Here is a 14,609-nt window from a genome sequence, read left to right on the forward strand (position 1 = left end):
AGGCCGGGAGTGAGCCGCCGGTCCAAAGACCGGCGCTCCCCGCCCAAGGCTCGGGACTTGAGAAATCTTGAGGGCATGCCTTCCCACTGGGACCTGGAGAAGTCCTTGCTCTGTCCATGAGGGTGATGACCAGTGAACAAAGAGGTTGGCCCTGCCAGTTTCCTAGCTGACGCACCAGATGCAACAGCAAGCAGAAATACCAAAATGACACCCAGGATTTGGAGGCAGATTTATTTACATCAATGCGCACTGATTGGGATCATTCCCAAAGTATTAGGCCCTGATCTCTGGTGGTCTAGGGCTTATACTGGATAAGAGAGCAGGAACTACAGAGGCAGAATGACTTGTCAATTGGAGATTGGTTTATACGATGTGCACCAGTGATCAGCTATGCATCACAGTGACCAGATGTTTGCTCCAGATCCACAGGAGCAACTGGATCTGTATTACCTGGGCAACTAACAATGTGAAGTATACTGGCTGCGGGGGAGCATTTTCTGCTACAAACTTACTGAACAAAACAATAAAGGGTTATTAAGAAACCTTATTAGCAATTTTAAGCAAGAAACATAACTATGTATTCTATATTTTCATTGTTTTAATGATATATGCACCCAATTTTTTTATCTCAGGCATTTTGTCCTTACAACAAGCAGCTAGCTCACACATGTTCCAGGACTATGGGTGATAGTTGATGAATAGTTAAGGACATATGTGTGAGCTAACTTCTTGTTATTAGGACAAAACACCTTAGATAAAATTATAAAACTAAAAAGGAGGAAAGTTTATTTTGGTTCACAGAATTAGAGTTTTCAATCTATGGTTGTTTGGCCCTGTTGCTTGGGTGCATGAGGTCTGCTTCCATCATGGTGGCCAGAAGAGAAAGGGCAGGGTCCCAGTATCCTTTGAAAGAGCATATCCCCAGATACCCAGCTTCCTTCCACCAGCCCCATTTCCCACAGGTTCCATCTCCTTCCGGAAGTGCCACAGGCTGGCAATCAACCCTTTAACAATTAGGCTTTTGGGGGATGTTTAAGATCCAATCTATAATGATATCTAATTTGTAAACTGATTTCAGCATCTCTAATAGGTTCTATTTATCATTATTTTCTGGTTCTTCTTGTATACACAATTAAGTGGAAGTATTCCACTCTGAGGCTACTATGAATTGAAATCTGACAGCTTATAATTTAATTGAAGAGAGAACCACTGCCTTTATATTGTTGTAAAACATTTTCATGTTAGCCTTATAATCACTAAATGGTCAAAGAATTTTTAATTTTTGCATTTCTGTTTCTTTCCATCATTTTTGTATACATATCTGCTTTCAACCACCTTTTTAAAAAAACTTTAAGATATAATTCACATGCCATGCAATTCATCCATATTTTTAGTAGTTGCACAAACTTCAAAATTTTAGAGTATTTTTATCCCCTATAAAAGCCTCATACACATTAGTAGTTAATGTCATCTCCTAACTCCCAATACCCCTAAGCAACCACTAATCTTTCTGTCTCTGAATTATCTTTTCTGGTTATTTTATATAAGTGGAGTCATAATGTATGGTCTTTTGTGACTTGTTTTTTGGTACCAGAAATCAAACTCAGGACCCTGTGCTTGCCAGGCAGGTGCTTATGCCACTGAGCTATATATCTGGCCCATGACTGGCTTCTTACACTTAGCATACATTTTCAAGATTTTATCTATGTGACAGCATGATTAGTACTTCATTATGTTTTATTGCTAGTAATACTCCATTGTGTGAATATACCACACTTTACACATCGGTTGACAGATGTTAATTTTACACTTTTGTGCTCATATAAATCATTCTATTGGCATTCATATGCAAGTTTTTATGAGTACATTTTTCTTTCTTTCATATACTATCTTAATTTGGGCTACTATAACTAAGTACATAGATTGGTGTATCAAAGATAAATGGCATTTATAATACCAATATTTTCTGTAACCCACTAGGAATTACTTACATCAACACCTGGCCTTCACCCTCATTCTATACAAAAACCTGTCTTGTCACACATTTGTAAATACATTTTTCTCTGGTGTGAGAAACTCAAAGTGTAAATAAGGACCAAAATGTATTATGGATATTGTCAAAAGGAAGAAAATGTTCAAATGGGAAGGGGAACTGGAGAGAGGGAAGGGGGAAAGGAAGGGAAAAGGAAAAATGAGAAAAGATGGGAAAAAATGGAAACAAAGCTTTTCTAAATAAGGAGGGGAAGACAGATTGAAGGGCAGGGAGGGGAATGGGAAAAAAAATCAAGTTATATCATGTATAGGCACAAATTCCCTGTGATGCAAGTGATCATTATGTATATCTAAAATGTACCAATAAACTTATTTAATTTTTAAAAAAACTTCATTTGTATAGATAGAATAATTGTTAGGCTAGGTGTAGTGGCACGCAGTTGTAGTCCCAGCACTTGAGAGGCTGAGGCAGGAGGATTGCCATGAGTTCCAGGCCAGCCTCAACTGCACAGTAAGACCCTGTCTCAAAACCAAAAAAAAGGAGAGAATAATTGTTAAGAGATTTTTCAGATACTTAAAACTTTTTTCTTGAACTAGGCGCACTGGTGCATACATGCAATCCATTATTCAGGAGGCTGAATGAAGAACACCAATCTGGAGTTTGAAGACAACCTGGAGGACACTATGCTGTCCTGGAGTTTGAGGACAACATAGAAAAACTGTCTCAAAAAAAAAAAAAAAAAAAAAAAAAAACCAAAACATAGTTTGGGGTTGCAGAACAGTGCAGAACAGTGATGGAGTGCATGCTTCCCATGACTGAGGTCCCATGTTCAGCCCCAGCACCAAAAAATAAAAAATAAAACTTTCTGTTCAGTCTGTTTCCCAGAGGAAACAGACACCTCCAAAATAAAGCAAATAAAGGCAACTTCAGAGCTCCAAGAAGTGACAACTGACTCTTTATTCATACTGTGCAAAACATTACTGTGTACAGCTAGAAAAGGTGGTCCAAGTTTGACTCTCACCATCTGCCCTAGAAGGCCATCAAACTGGTTTAAATTCACTACCTAGGACTGTCGTGGATAATCACAATCTTCCATTCCTCATAGCAAGCCAAGGGACTGTTTTGTTTAGTTAATGCCTCCTGTTGTACTTCTATTTAAAAAACAAAACAAAACAATGGACAGGTGGAACAGATTTTGACTAGGTTGTAAGTAGTTATGTGGCTATATAAAACAGATCTAGCTGGACAAGAGAACATGTTTTTATAGCTTGGTAATCTAGGTCAGTAGTCTTAAATTTGTGGGGTACACACTCTACTTCTATGAATAATCATTTTGCTTCTGATAACTGTATTGCAAATGACTGATGCTTTCTGCGCAGAGCACTAAATGCTGTTGTGCAGCCACTGTCAAGTCACAGCTCAACAGTGATAATTCACTAACAAGACCTGCAGGTCAACCACGGACCACTGAAAAACTGATGCACAATCAGGACCCACAGAGAACAATACAACCCAAGTTCACCACCACTCCAGAAGACAGTGGTCTAGCCTTCCATTCTTTTCTGAAGGAAGGCTAGGGGGAAACTGAAAACAACTTGAATAAAATATACAACTTGCAAAACTTTAACAATGTAAAAAAGTACTGGTAATCATAACAATTTTATTAAACAAAAGTGCACCTGGACATAAAAACTGACAACCAACCTCTCTTAATTGAAAAACCTCATTAACCATAAAAAATACTCCTAAAAGTAACTTTTTCATATTTAAAAATGTGTATTTGATGTTTTTAAAAATTTTTCCAATTTTGGAATGTTGATTTAACATTAACTACTCTAGCAAACTACGATGAAAACTGTGAAAAATTATACAGGCAACTGCCTTAAATATTATTGTGACTAGGCTTTATTTTTAGGTAAAAAATGATGACAGCCTAAATAAAATGTTTGCTTCATGAAATAGTATTACTTTGTCAAATTCTGTGGAAAACCTTATTGTAAGTAGCACTGAATATATAGATTTGATTACTTTAAGAAGTATTTTAAACTTATGATGGAAAAAAATCATTAAGAATGAGCATATTTTCATTTTTCAATATTTTTAAATTTTTAGTAAATATTTTCATGAGTTTCACAGTCCCTAAGCTATTTTCAAATTTAGGCTTCAGGATCCATTTGACTTCTTGCTTTTAAATGGAGTCATTTATCTTTAAAACACAACAAATCTCAAAATCCATTAAAAATTATTTTATTCGAATTATGTTTTCCAAAAGAGAGGGTTTTGTGCTAGTCGTCTTTGAAAATTTTCATACCTAGAAAAGAGAAACCATGTATTTATATGAAAATTTAAATAAGATCTTTCACAATCTATAAAATGACTTATCTCAACAACAATTTTACATGATTTTTTAAAAACTAAGGTAAAAAAACTAATCTAGAAGTTTAATTACATAAAGATAAAAAGCAGTTCGAGACAGTGGTTTAAGTATAAGAACAGTTCTGATTAGCTTTTAGAGTGCCCATATCATATGAATTTTAATAACTATTTATCTTCTGCAAATTAGAATGCTAGAAAAGGACCTAGGGAAAAAAATCAAATTCCTTTCTCATTTCATGGATGAGCAGATGAGAATAATTTGCTTGTCATGTAGCTACTTTGTGATAAAACTCAAACCTAAGATATCCCAGGGCTCTACATGATACTCTTTTCTCAACAAAAATATCCTTAACATCCCCCAACTGCTGATTTTAAAAAAACAAAACAAAATCCTCTAAAACAAAAACATGAAGAAGTTAGGGAAATAGCTGCAATAGCCACTTGGATTCACAGTGTCATATAACTCCCTCATAACCTGTGCACATTTTACTTTTGAGCAAAACTTAGAAGGACTACATCCAAAAATAAAATATATATACAATTACTAAAAGTCTTAATATTTGAGAAAGAAAACGCCTCATACCACTTCAGAACCACATTTGCTGGAATGAACATTTCAGATGGACTTGGTGTCATCTGGGCCTGAGAGACAGCAAATGATGAAGCAAAATTGTAGAAGTTGTCCAGCATCTTTTGTGTGAACTGGAAAGTTTAAAAATTGACAGATTAGTGGGTTGTATTAAATATTCCATTTAGACTTCTGCATTTTTAATAAAAAAAATACTCTTGCATTAACCTGGTTTTAAGGACCCTAAGTTCTGAAACAATCTAATGTTGAAAATTAAGAGCAGTCATAAAGTGACACAGTGTGTTGTTCTATGGACAGAAGGTTGCTTCTTTTCAATTTTTTATTTTATGTCCACATCTGTATCCCTATCCTCAAACCAACTCTCTTCAAATCAACCTATTTTCTCATATAAAACAGTAACCACCAGGAGTGGTGGCATATGCCTGTAAACAATCCCAGCACTCAGGAGGCTGTGTCAAGAGGACTGCCACAAGCTCGAGTCTGGCCGAGACTACACAGTGAGTTCAAGGCTAGCCTGAACTACACAGTGAGACTCAGTCTCAAAGAAAAAACAAACAAACCAACCCCCAAAACAGTAACGATCTCTAAGAACTCCTTTTCTTGACAAAGAGTTTAAGGATGGAGGAAACAAGAGAAGAGGGAGGGGAGGAGGAGCCAATTCTTTCTAAATCAAATCTATATATTCAGTGCTACTTACAATAAGGTTTTCCACAGAATTTGACAAAGTAATACTATATCATGAAGCTAAGCAAGCTGACAAAATTAAGGATACTTAGCCTATTTTGATGAGTAGAAGGAGGAACTTGGCCTACCAGCTATTACAACTTAACTGACCAATGAACTGAGATGAAACAAGAGAGGCCAGAACAAAACCTATATGTGACAATATGATATAGAACTCAGGGGGAAAAAACAAAGCTAACTGTTCAAAGAATGGGTTTGGCCCCCTAGTTTTCCATAAAGGAAAAAAGTTAACTTAAATTCCTTTCCTACCACACATAAACATTCAAAAAGTAAAACCTAAGACTTTATTTTTTTTTTTAATTTTAAAAATAAAACATGAACAGACAGACAACCTTTCACAAAACAGCAAAAGAACAATACAGACAATACAGAGTTACAAACAAAGTGGTAGGAAATTAACAATGCTTGTTGTATTACATATTGATATCTTCAAAGTGGTTCCTCATGAAAAAAACCTAAGACTTTATAAAAGAACATCACACATCAAGAAGGGGAAAAAAAACCACAAATTCATCTACATAAAAATGTGTTTGAATACACAAGATACCATGAGCAAATTAAAAGATAAGCAACATACCAGGACAAAACTACAATGTATATACAGAGGGTTATTACCCAGAATACAGAAAAGGTATCATTTCAGAAAGTTAAAATGAAAAACTACCAAAATACAATAAAAAATTACACAAAATGTTAAATTTCTATAAAATATGAAAAGATGTTCCACATCACTAGCAATGAATACAAATTAAACATGAAATTCAAATTCTCACCTATCAGTCTGGAGAAATTTTCAGGTTTGATAAATATTAGTGAGAATGTATGAACATCAATCAATATGGAAACTGACTCATTCATATAGTAGTATACTGTACAATAATTATAACAAATTAGATCCATTCCATGCATCAACAGAGCAAAATCTTACAAATAATGTCGAGTTAGCAGCAGCAAGTTGTATGGTATGGTACTATTTATACTCATTTTTAAAATGTGAAAGAATATAAGAGATGATCAAAATATATGGCAAATATTTACCTTTTAAAAAATGTATCACAGAAAGAAGGAGAAATTTTGTATGTATGTATATACAGGATAGTTAACATGGTTGTTCTTCTGTCTTCTATTTCTATGCTGAAAGAAACTGTCAATGAGTCTTTGGTTGACCAGTATTGCATGTTTATATCTGTTTTCACGAGAAGCCACTTCGAAGATATCAATATGTAATACAACCACCATTGTTAATTCCCTACCACTTTGTTTGTAACTCTGTGTTGTCTGTATTGTGCTTGTGATATGTTGTAAAATGTTGTATGTCTGTTAATGTTTCCCTCCTTTTATCTTTAAAATTAAAAAAAAAAAAAATGTATCACAATAAAAGACACATTGCCATCAATTCTCAAAATACTCCCCATCTTTTCAAACATTCCATCATTTTTGCCACATTCTGAAGTCCTCTTTTATCACACCTTTACAAGGTGTGATAAAAAATAAAATGAATGCCACTATCAAGTGTAATCTAATTTAGAAAGCCAGGTTTGTAAAAATATTATGGTATTTCCTCATCCACCTTATTCATCAGATCTGAAACCAAGTAACTTCTGATTCTTCACCAAGTCAAAATGACCATGAAAGGTAAATGGTTTTTTAACTGATTTAGGACATCAAGGCAGCCATGACAACACAAATGAAAACAGAAACGAGGACTTCCAGAACTGCTTCAGGAAGTAGCAATAGGCCAGGAATGGCGGCGCATGCCTGTAATCCCAGCACTCAGGAGACTGAGGCAGGAGGATCACCACAAACTTGAGGCCAGCCTGGGCTATATAGTGAGTTCAAGGCTAGTCTGAACTACGCAGTGAGACCCTGTCTCAAAAACAAAACAGAACAACACAAAAAAGTACCTATAATGATAGGATAAGTGTGTTTGAAGAAAAGAAGGTAGCATTTTGAGGAGAATGAGAGTGTCTTTAGCAAATTTTAAAAATTTTAAACATTCATATTTTTCAGTCATACCTCATACTGTATGTACATCAAAAAGGAAAAATAAAGGAACCAGAAGACAAAGGATTCAACACAGAAAGGAAAGGAATTTTTGTAGTCATTCCAGAAAGAAAGAAAATAACACCCTAAATACAACCACTCTACAACCCAGAAAATAATTAGTCCACAGCAGAACAACAAAAAAGAGAGTTTTAGTGGGATAATTCTAAGAATTAGAATGTAAAACTGATCTGTTTAAATGTACTGAAAGAGAATTTACATTCAGCAGCATTTGGGCACAAACTAGGACTAGAAACAAATCTGTGCAAAAGAAAAAAAATGGAGCATTTATTCCTGAGAAAAAAATGAAAAGTTATACAAGAAAATAAACATAATCATTGTACTATGCATGGCTCAATTCTGAAATTATTTACCCAGTAATAGTATTAAAAACTCTGAATCTTTTTTTGTGAATTTTAATTTAAGAAAATTCTATACTGGGAAAGTGTGTGTGTGTGTGTGTGTGTGTGTGTGTGTGTGTGTGTGTGTGTACTATGCCATACACATGTGTGCACGTAATAACAAGGGAGAGAGGCAAAGTCACCGTTTCATTCTGGTAATGCAATGGAAAACCTCTATACCAAAAGTCAGTGACAGACTTTTAAGTAAGCTGTATCTGATTCAAGAAAGTAACACCCCCCCGCCACAGAAAGGATGTGGTTGAAAGTGATTGCTCCTATGAAGCAGAACAGGAGTGCGAGGGTATAACTAGTCATCTTTGTAAAACAAGTACATGTACTACACTGATAAAAATTTAAATGAAATAAGAGTAACTAAGAAGTTAAATTAGAAACACATTTAAACTTAAACACAAATGTATTACACAAGTACTAAAATATGGATAGGAAAGATCTCTATAAATTGAGAGGAATAGCTACTTAGGAAGTAAAAAGGGATAAAAAAAGCAAACAGTAATGGGACATGCCTTTAATTCTTTATTTCTTCTTTTTAAAAATTAATACTAACGTCTTGGGATAGACCACATGCTTAGCAGCCACACAAAACTCTGGGTTCAATTCCCAGCACAAAAAAAAATTCAGGCAGAAGTCCTTGGAAGTCTTTGCATGCACTCACCACAAAGAGAATTTATGACAGTGTTACTTATTCATCTACTTCTTTATATCTATTTGTGCTTAGAAAATGTATGGCACAGAGAAGGTACATAATAAATATTTGTGAAATATTGTTAGTTTCTATACTTTCTATGTATATAAAAGATTTTATTAAAAATACATATGCAATGAAGCAGCTCAAAATTTAATTAATAAATATATATAATAAAAGTCTTTTTACCTTTCTCCAGGGATAATTCACCATTTGGGGGTATACTTTCCAGACACTTTAAAAATACTAAGTAGAATATTAAAGTCTTGCTTCAAAGTTTGCCTTTTTAGTTTATTTTTTTAAATTATTTTTTAAAATTAGTGCTGGAGATTGAACCCAGGATTTTGCAAATGTTAAACAGGCTCTTTACTACTGAGCTACACTCTCAGACCCTGAAAATAGTATTTTTGAGACTCAGACTCTGTCATTTTTAATTCAGTCTATTTTCAAGAGACCATGTGACATATCTGACTTTAAATTCATAACACAGAAACATATGTCTATGGTGCTGACCAGAAAACCCACCTATAAATGTACCCTAGTACATTCACTCTCTTACTCCTGGAGCACATATTTCACTGCCCTTTTAATGTAAGTTACCAATTCCTGCTTTTCTGCTGCTGGAATCAGGAGAGAACCCACACAAGTTGTCGCCACTTCTACCAATCTCCTGTACCTTATACATACAGTGCACTATCCTAGCTCAGGTGAACACCTCCACATATGCTCCTGTCCTCTACTCAGGGATACAGCTTTAAGAGTTTAGTTAAGCGGCACAGCGTTTGTGTAGCATTTACCAGGTTTAAAGTTTGATGATTGCCATCGCTAAGAGGAAAAAAAGATACTGCTTTAGTAATGCTCTACTCTCTCTAACATCATTAAATTTTTCCCTCTTGATATTATGCTAAGTGAAACAAACCACAGAAAGACAAATACAGTATTGTATAAACACAATTAAATGTGGAACCTAAAAAGATAAACTAGTAAGAGCAGAGCAGGATGGTGACGGCTATCAAGGCCTGAGGGTTGTAGGGGGAAGATATACGGAGATACGGCTCAAAGAAAGTAAAGTTTTTGTACAGCATAGAAATTATACTTAGAAATAATGTATTATATACTTGATATTTGCTAAAAGAGTAGATCTTAAATGTTCTCACCACCCCAAAAAAAGTATGTGAGATGATGAACATGTTAACAAGCTTGATCCAATCATTTCACAATGTAATGTTTGTATCAAAGTATCACCTTATTTACATAATTATAACAATAAAGCAAGCAGAAAACAAGAAATGAATGCAGTGTGTATCATATTACCTGGGTGAAAGAGTCAACTGAAGATACAGCAGCACTGCCTACCGGAGTCTGCTGAGCCAGACTGTCCAGTAATTCCACTGAAATTCCAATCTGAGCAACGGATGGAGTTCGGACAATATTCATAGCTCCGAAAGGGTGTTGGCTTCCTTCTCCTGAAAGAAATTAACACGTGCCACATATTTCAAATTTAACTTGTATTCATAAAAATAGCTCCATAAATATGTAAAGAGCCTATGTTCTAAATTTTCTTCGACGTAAGTTTGTCTTGGGCTGGGGATGAGGCTCAGTGGTAGAGCTCTTGCCTTGCATGCACAAGGCTCTGGGTTTGATCCGCAGCACCCCCCAAAAAAGTTTGTCTCTGTTCAGATAAATGCAAATGGCTTGTTTTTATCATATTAATGCATTGGTTCTCAGCCTTTTGGCTAAGATCAAGTGTTTATTGTATTACTGCAGAGTAAGAGTTAAAAGCTTCCCACAAGAAAAATAGCTGTTTTTCTAAAAGCAACTAAAAAATACTAAAGTTAAAAATAGTTAACAGGAAAGAAAAATGAGAATTAAAGACAGTGCTGGGAAAAGTTGAGGAAAACTATTTTAGAAAGCCTTACTATTCTCTGATTATTCCATTATAGAAAGATCTTGAGATTGCCATTCCACCAATAAACAATATGGGGTATTAACTAAATGCCACGGACCACCCCACCCAATACTCAATGTTATGAAATAGATGATACAGAAATTTGTATTCAAGAAAAATGTTTAGTAATTTCCCCTTTGTTCAGAGTGTATCACTGAGTATACACCTGACCTACCACCTTCCGTGCCAGCTCCCATCTCCATATGATTTTGAATTATGTCTTTATTTAATCCCTAGGAGGTTTAGCATTTCTGTCTGCTAACAATCATCTATTTTTGTTTACATCAGTTTTTGTCTTCATTTCTCCTGCATTTCTGAAAAATACTTTTGCTGAATACAGAAAATTCTTGACATCTTTTTTCCTTCTGCATTTCATAGTTTCTAATGAGGAATCAACTATAAGGACCCTTTATGTGATAAATTACTTCTATTGATGCTTTCAAGATTCTCTTTACTTTTAAGATCTATTATGAAACATCTTGGTGTGAAGTTTATCCTACTTGGAGTTTGCTGAACTTAAATGTGTAAAGTCTTTCATCAAATTCAGGATGTTTCTGGGTATTATTTTTTCAAACACTGTCTCAGTCTTTATAGGCTATGATTAAAAAAACATGCCACCAACTTGGCAGCATCTGAGCTGTTTATTCTTCACCATGCTGGAGGCAATCAAGGCATTCACAAATATGGGATCTGGAAAGAGCCATCTTTCCGCCAGACAGTGCCTTTTCACTGTGCCCTCGCATGGCAGAAAGGTGAAAGAACTCTCATCACCCTTTTGTAGGGGCAACAATTCCATTTACAAGGGTGCTATCTTAATGACCTAGTAACCCAAGGCTTACAGGCATGCACCATCACACCGGACTTGTAAATACATTTTGACAAACACCCCCCAGTTAGTCACTTTAGCACTAGAAAAGTTCCTAGTTGGAAGAGATAAAGACAAAACTTTTGAGGTAGTCTTCCAGGAAACACCACACAGACTAAAACAAGTAATTAAAATTCTTTGTGAATAAGGTTAATTTTGCTCTCTGAACCAATACCAAAATTGGAGCCTGCTGAGTAAAGGCTACCACTGAGCTGAGGAATAAGGAATACTAGAGTTAGGTTAAAATGCCACAAAGGTAAATGTTCTGACTGAGTTGCCATGGTTTTTCTTGATTAAATGTTCTCTGACTGCTTAAGTTTTTGGTTAGTTGCTAGAGTTCTGAAAAAAGCTGATTCTGACAGTTTGGGGCAGTTATTTTGTAGGTTTTTTGTTTGTTTGTTTGTTTTCCAGTACCAGGAATCGAACTCACGACCTTGCACTTGCCAGGCAGGCGCTGTGCTGCTAAGCTAAATCCCTAGCCCTATTTTGTAGGTTTTATAAGGGGATAGATTTGGAGTTCCTTGTCCCATCACTTTATTTCAAAGTGAGAATTATGTCAAGTTCAGAAAATGCTGTTTGTCTGTCTAACAGGCTCTAATCATCCCCGTTAATTAAAGAAGTTCAATATACCCTTCTGCTGCCTTCATTTTAACCACATAGGAATGAGCTGCCCAAGCAGAAAGGCTTGTCATTTCTGAATTGCATCTTTTAACGCACAAGTAAAACTGGTTAAGACTCACTGTATAAGAAAACATTCTGACTTTGTCTTCCATGTTAAAGCTCTCTGGCACTAGGACAACTTAAATGCGTGGAAAAGACACAAAAGTCTTCGAACAATCTTTAATATGTATTTTCAAAGATACTCACTAGTAAATCTTACTTTCAAACAGACCCGACACAGTAGTTAATACACGACAAATACAAAGACCCTTGATTACAAACCATAAAATAAAGTACTAGGAAGAAATATTAGAAAATAATATATATATTTACATTTAGTATTTATTTTGGATCTGAATTGATTTCATGATCCGAACACGTTCAATTACATTGTAGATCATTGTCAAAAAATTAAAAAACAGCAGAGCAAACAAAATATCTAGCACAATCTTTAAAAACAAAACATACATTAGAAGTTCTCAACAATATTGTAATAGTAAATGCTGTAGCTACTTTTCTCAAAGTATCCCTCCTCTATGTAAGTCAAGAGCCTAACACAAAGTATAATTTAGAGAAAGAATTCCTACAAGAAAAAGATACTAAAAAAGTCTAGAATGTCAGTACTTAAAATACAGCAAACAAAGATATTCCTTCTATGTGTTCCCTATTTTTAAATTACATATATGGCTGAAATGCGGCATTTTCTCTGAATACAACGGTTCAACCATTAAGGATGCCATGGAATGTATATGTCCATCTTATAAACCTCTTGAGATTTTTAATAGGTTCTAGCTTATGGTTGCAACTTCTTGTTCCTCTGGCATCTGCACTATCAAAATGCAATACCTGGAAGTGGGACATTTTGAAACCTGCTATTAATGGCTTGTAATTTGTTGAACTAAGGATGCTCATCTTATGTGATCCCTAACTTGCAAAACATTTTTATATTGACAAACATTCAACCCAGTGATTTTTCTCATTCCTACACTTATTTCCTTCTAGTCACCTTTGTGTACACATCCACTCAGCATCTGTCTACTTACAAACCACATCTACTCAAATCTGAAGCACAAATATGAGATAAAGGAATACCAGCACCCATCCTTTTCCTACCAGTTGAAGATGTTACAAAATACTGTAATAATTCTTTTTTCCTAAATAACTAAGTAAAATATCGTATTTTCTTTTGGTCCTTTCAAATGTACTGTTCAATCATTAATTATTTTGTTAAGAAAATTCAGAGGTAATCATCACGTAAAGATTCATAATCTGACATTTTGCTTTTATGAGCAATTTCACCACCATTCAGTCTAGAATACCTTTTTGTATTTGCTTTCTGATATGCCTAATGATTTCCTATCAACTTCTTTACCATTAAGAAGAAAGTGTAAATTCCATAGTGTTTTAATAAAAGCTAAAAGCAGACCACAAAGATGTCCTCTTTCAAATTTCAAGAAAGATGACACAGTCCTTTGAGCAGTGTAATACAAAAATTGTAAGTTAATGCAACAACAAATAAAGGTCCACAGGCCAAATCTGGCCCACAACCAACTTCTGTATGACCTGGGAGCTAAGAATGGGTTTTAAGTTTTTAAAGAGACTTTTTGTTGTTGATGTTGTTTTCGGATACTGGGAACTGAACCCAGAGTCTTCACACTGAGCTATAGCCCCAACCCTTTTTTATTTTAAGACAGGGTCTCATGAAGTCACTAAATTGCCTAGGCTGGGCTCTAAAAGTTGTGATCTCCCTGCCTTAGCCTCCCAGTGTGCTGGTATTACTAGTGTGCCTTCTACAGCTCAGTGAGAAGCCCCTGGAGTCAAACCTCAGTTAACACACACACAGAGTTGTTTAAAGAATAAGATGCCACAGAGACCATTTGAAGCCTGCAAAGTCTTAAAAATATTTACTATCTGACCATTCTTAAAAATGTCTGCTAACCTCTGCCCTAGGAAATTTCATCATTCTTCCACTTTTCTTACTGTTTTGGCCCTATTCCTTTTAACATAAATGAGAATAACTGATGAATAATAATAAAATAATTTCCTGGTTGAAATAAAATATTTCAAGATACAGGAAAAATAGTATTACTAACATCCTGATTCTCATCTTAGATTTAAAAACTGATGCAGTGAACACAAATGGTAATTGCAAAGTAAGATGAGGATTTTTTATCTATTAAAAATACATAAATAGGGGCTGGGGATTTAGCTCAGTGGCAAAAGCGCCTGCCTGGCAAGCGCAAGGTCATGAGTTTGGTTCCTGGTACCGGAGAAAAACCAAAAAAAA

At 35.1% G+C, this 14,609-nt stretch overlaps 1 protein-coding gene and 1 long non-coding RNA gene across 4 annotated transcripts in view; one reads left to right on the forward strand and one right to left on the reverse strand.

Annotated features, from left to right (window-relative positions):
- Positions 1 to 2,745, forward strand: part of LOC106148009 — a 7,649-nt gene extending 4,904 nt beyond the window's left edge. Inside the window, exon 2 of the long non-coding RNA XR_001233098.1 lies at positions 2,590 to 2,745. This is a non-coding gene — a long non-coding RNA (uncharacterized LOC106148009). The remainder of the gene's footprint in view (positions 1 to 2,589) is intronic.
- A 1,473-nt stretch (positions 2,746 to 4,218) lies between these two features.
- The window catches only part of LOC102011757 (chromosome unknown open reading frame, human C11orf73), a 24,200-nt gene continuing 13,809 nt past the window's right edge, over positions 4,219 to 14,609 (reverse strand). For 2 of the 3 annotated variants that reach the window (XM_005379746.2, XM_013511799.1), the window contains 3 exons: positions 10,164 to 10,315; positions 4,953 to 5,071; positions 4,225 to 4,304 (listed from right to left, as the gene is read on the reverse strand). In XM_005379746.2, the coding sequence (XP_005379803.1) occupies positions 4,250 to 4,304; positions 4,953 to 5,071; positions 10,164 to 10,315 (326 nt within the window). In that variant the 3' untranslated portion in view covers positions 4,225 to 4,249. Of the gene's footprint in view, positions 4,305 to 4,952; positions 5,072 to 10,163; positions 10,316 to 14,609 lie in introns of all 3 variants that reach the window. The other variant, XM_013511800.1, reaches the window with a different exon arrangement.

Source organism: Chinchilla lanigera, unplaced genomic scaffold (genome assembly GCF_000276665.1).
Source record: "Chinchilla lanigera isolate Chin_1 unplaced genomic scaffold, ChiLan1.0 scaffold00013, whole genome shotgun sequence".
Lineage (NCBI taxonomy): Eukaryota > Metazoa > Chordata > Mammalia > Rodentia > Chinchillidae > Chinchilla > Chinchilla lanigera.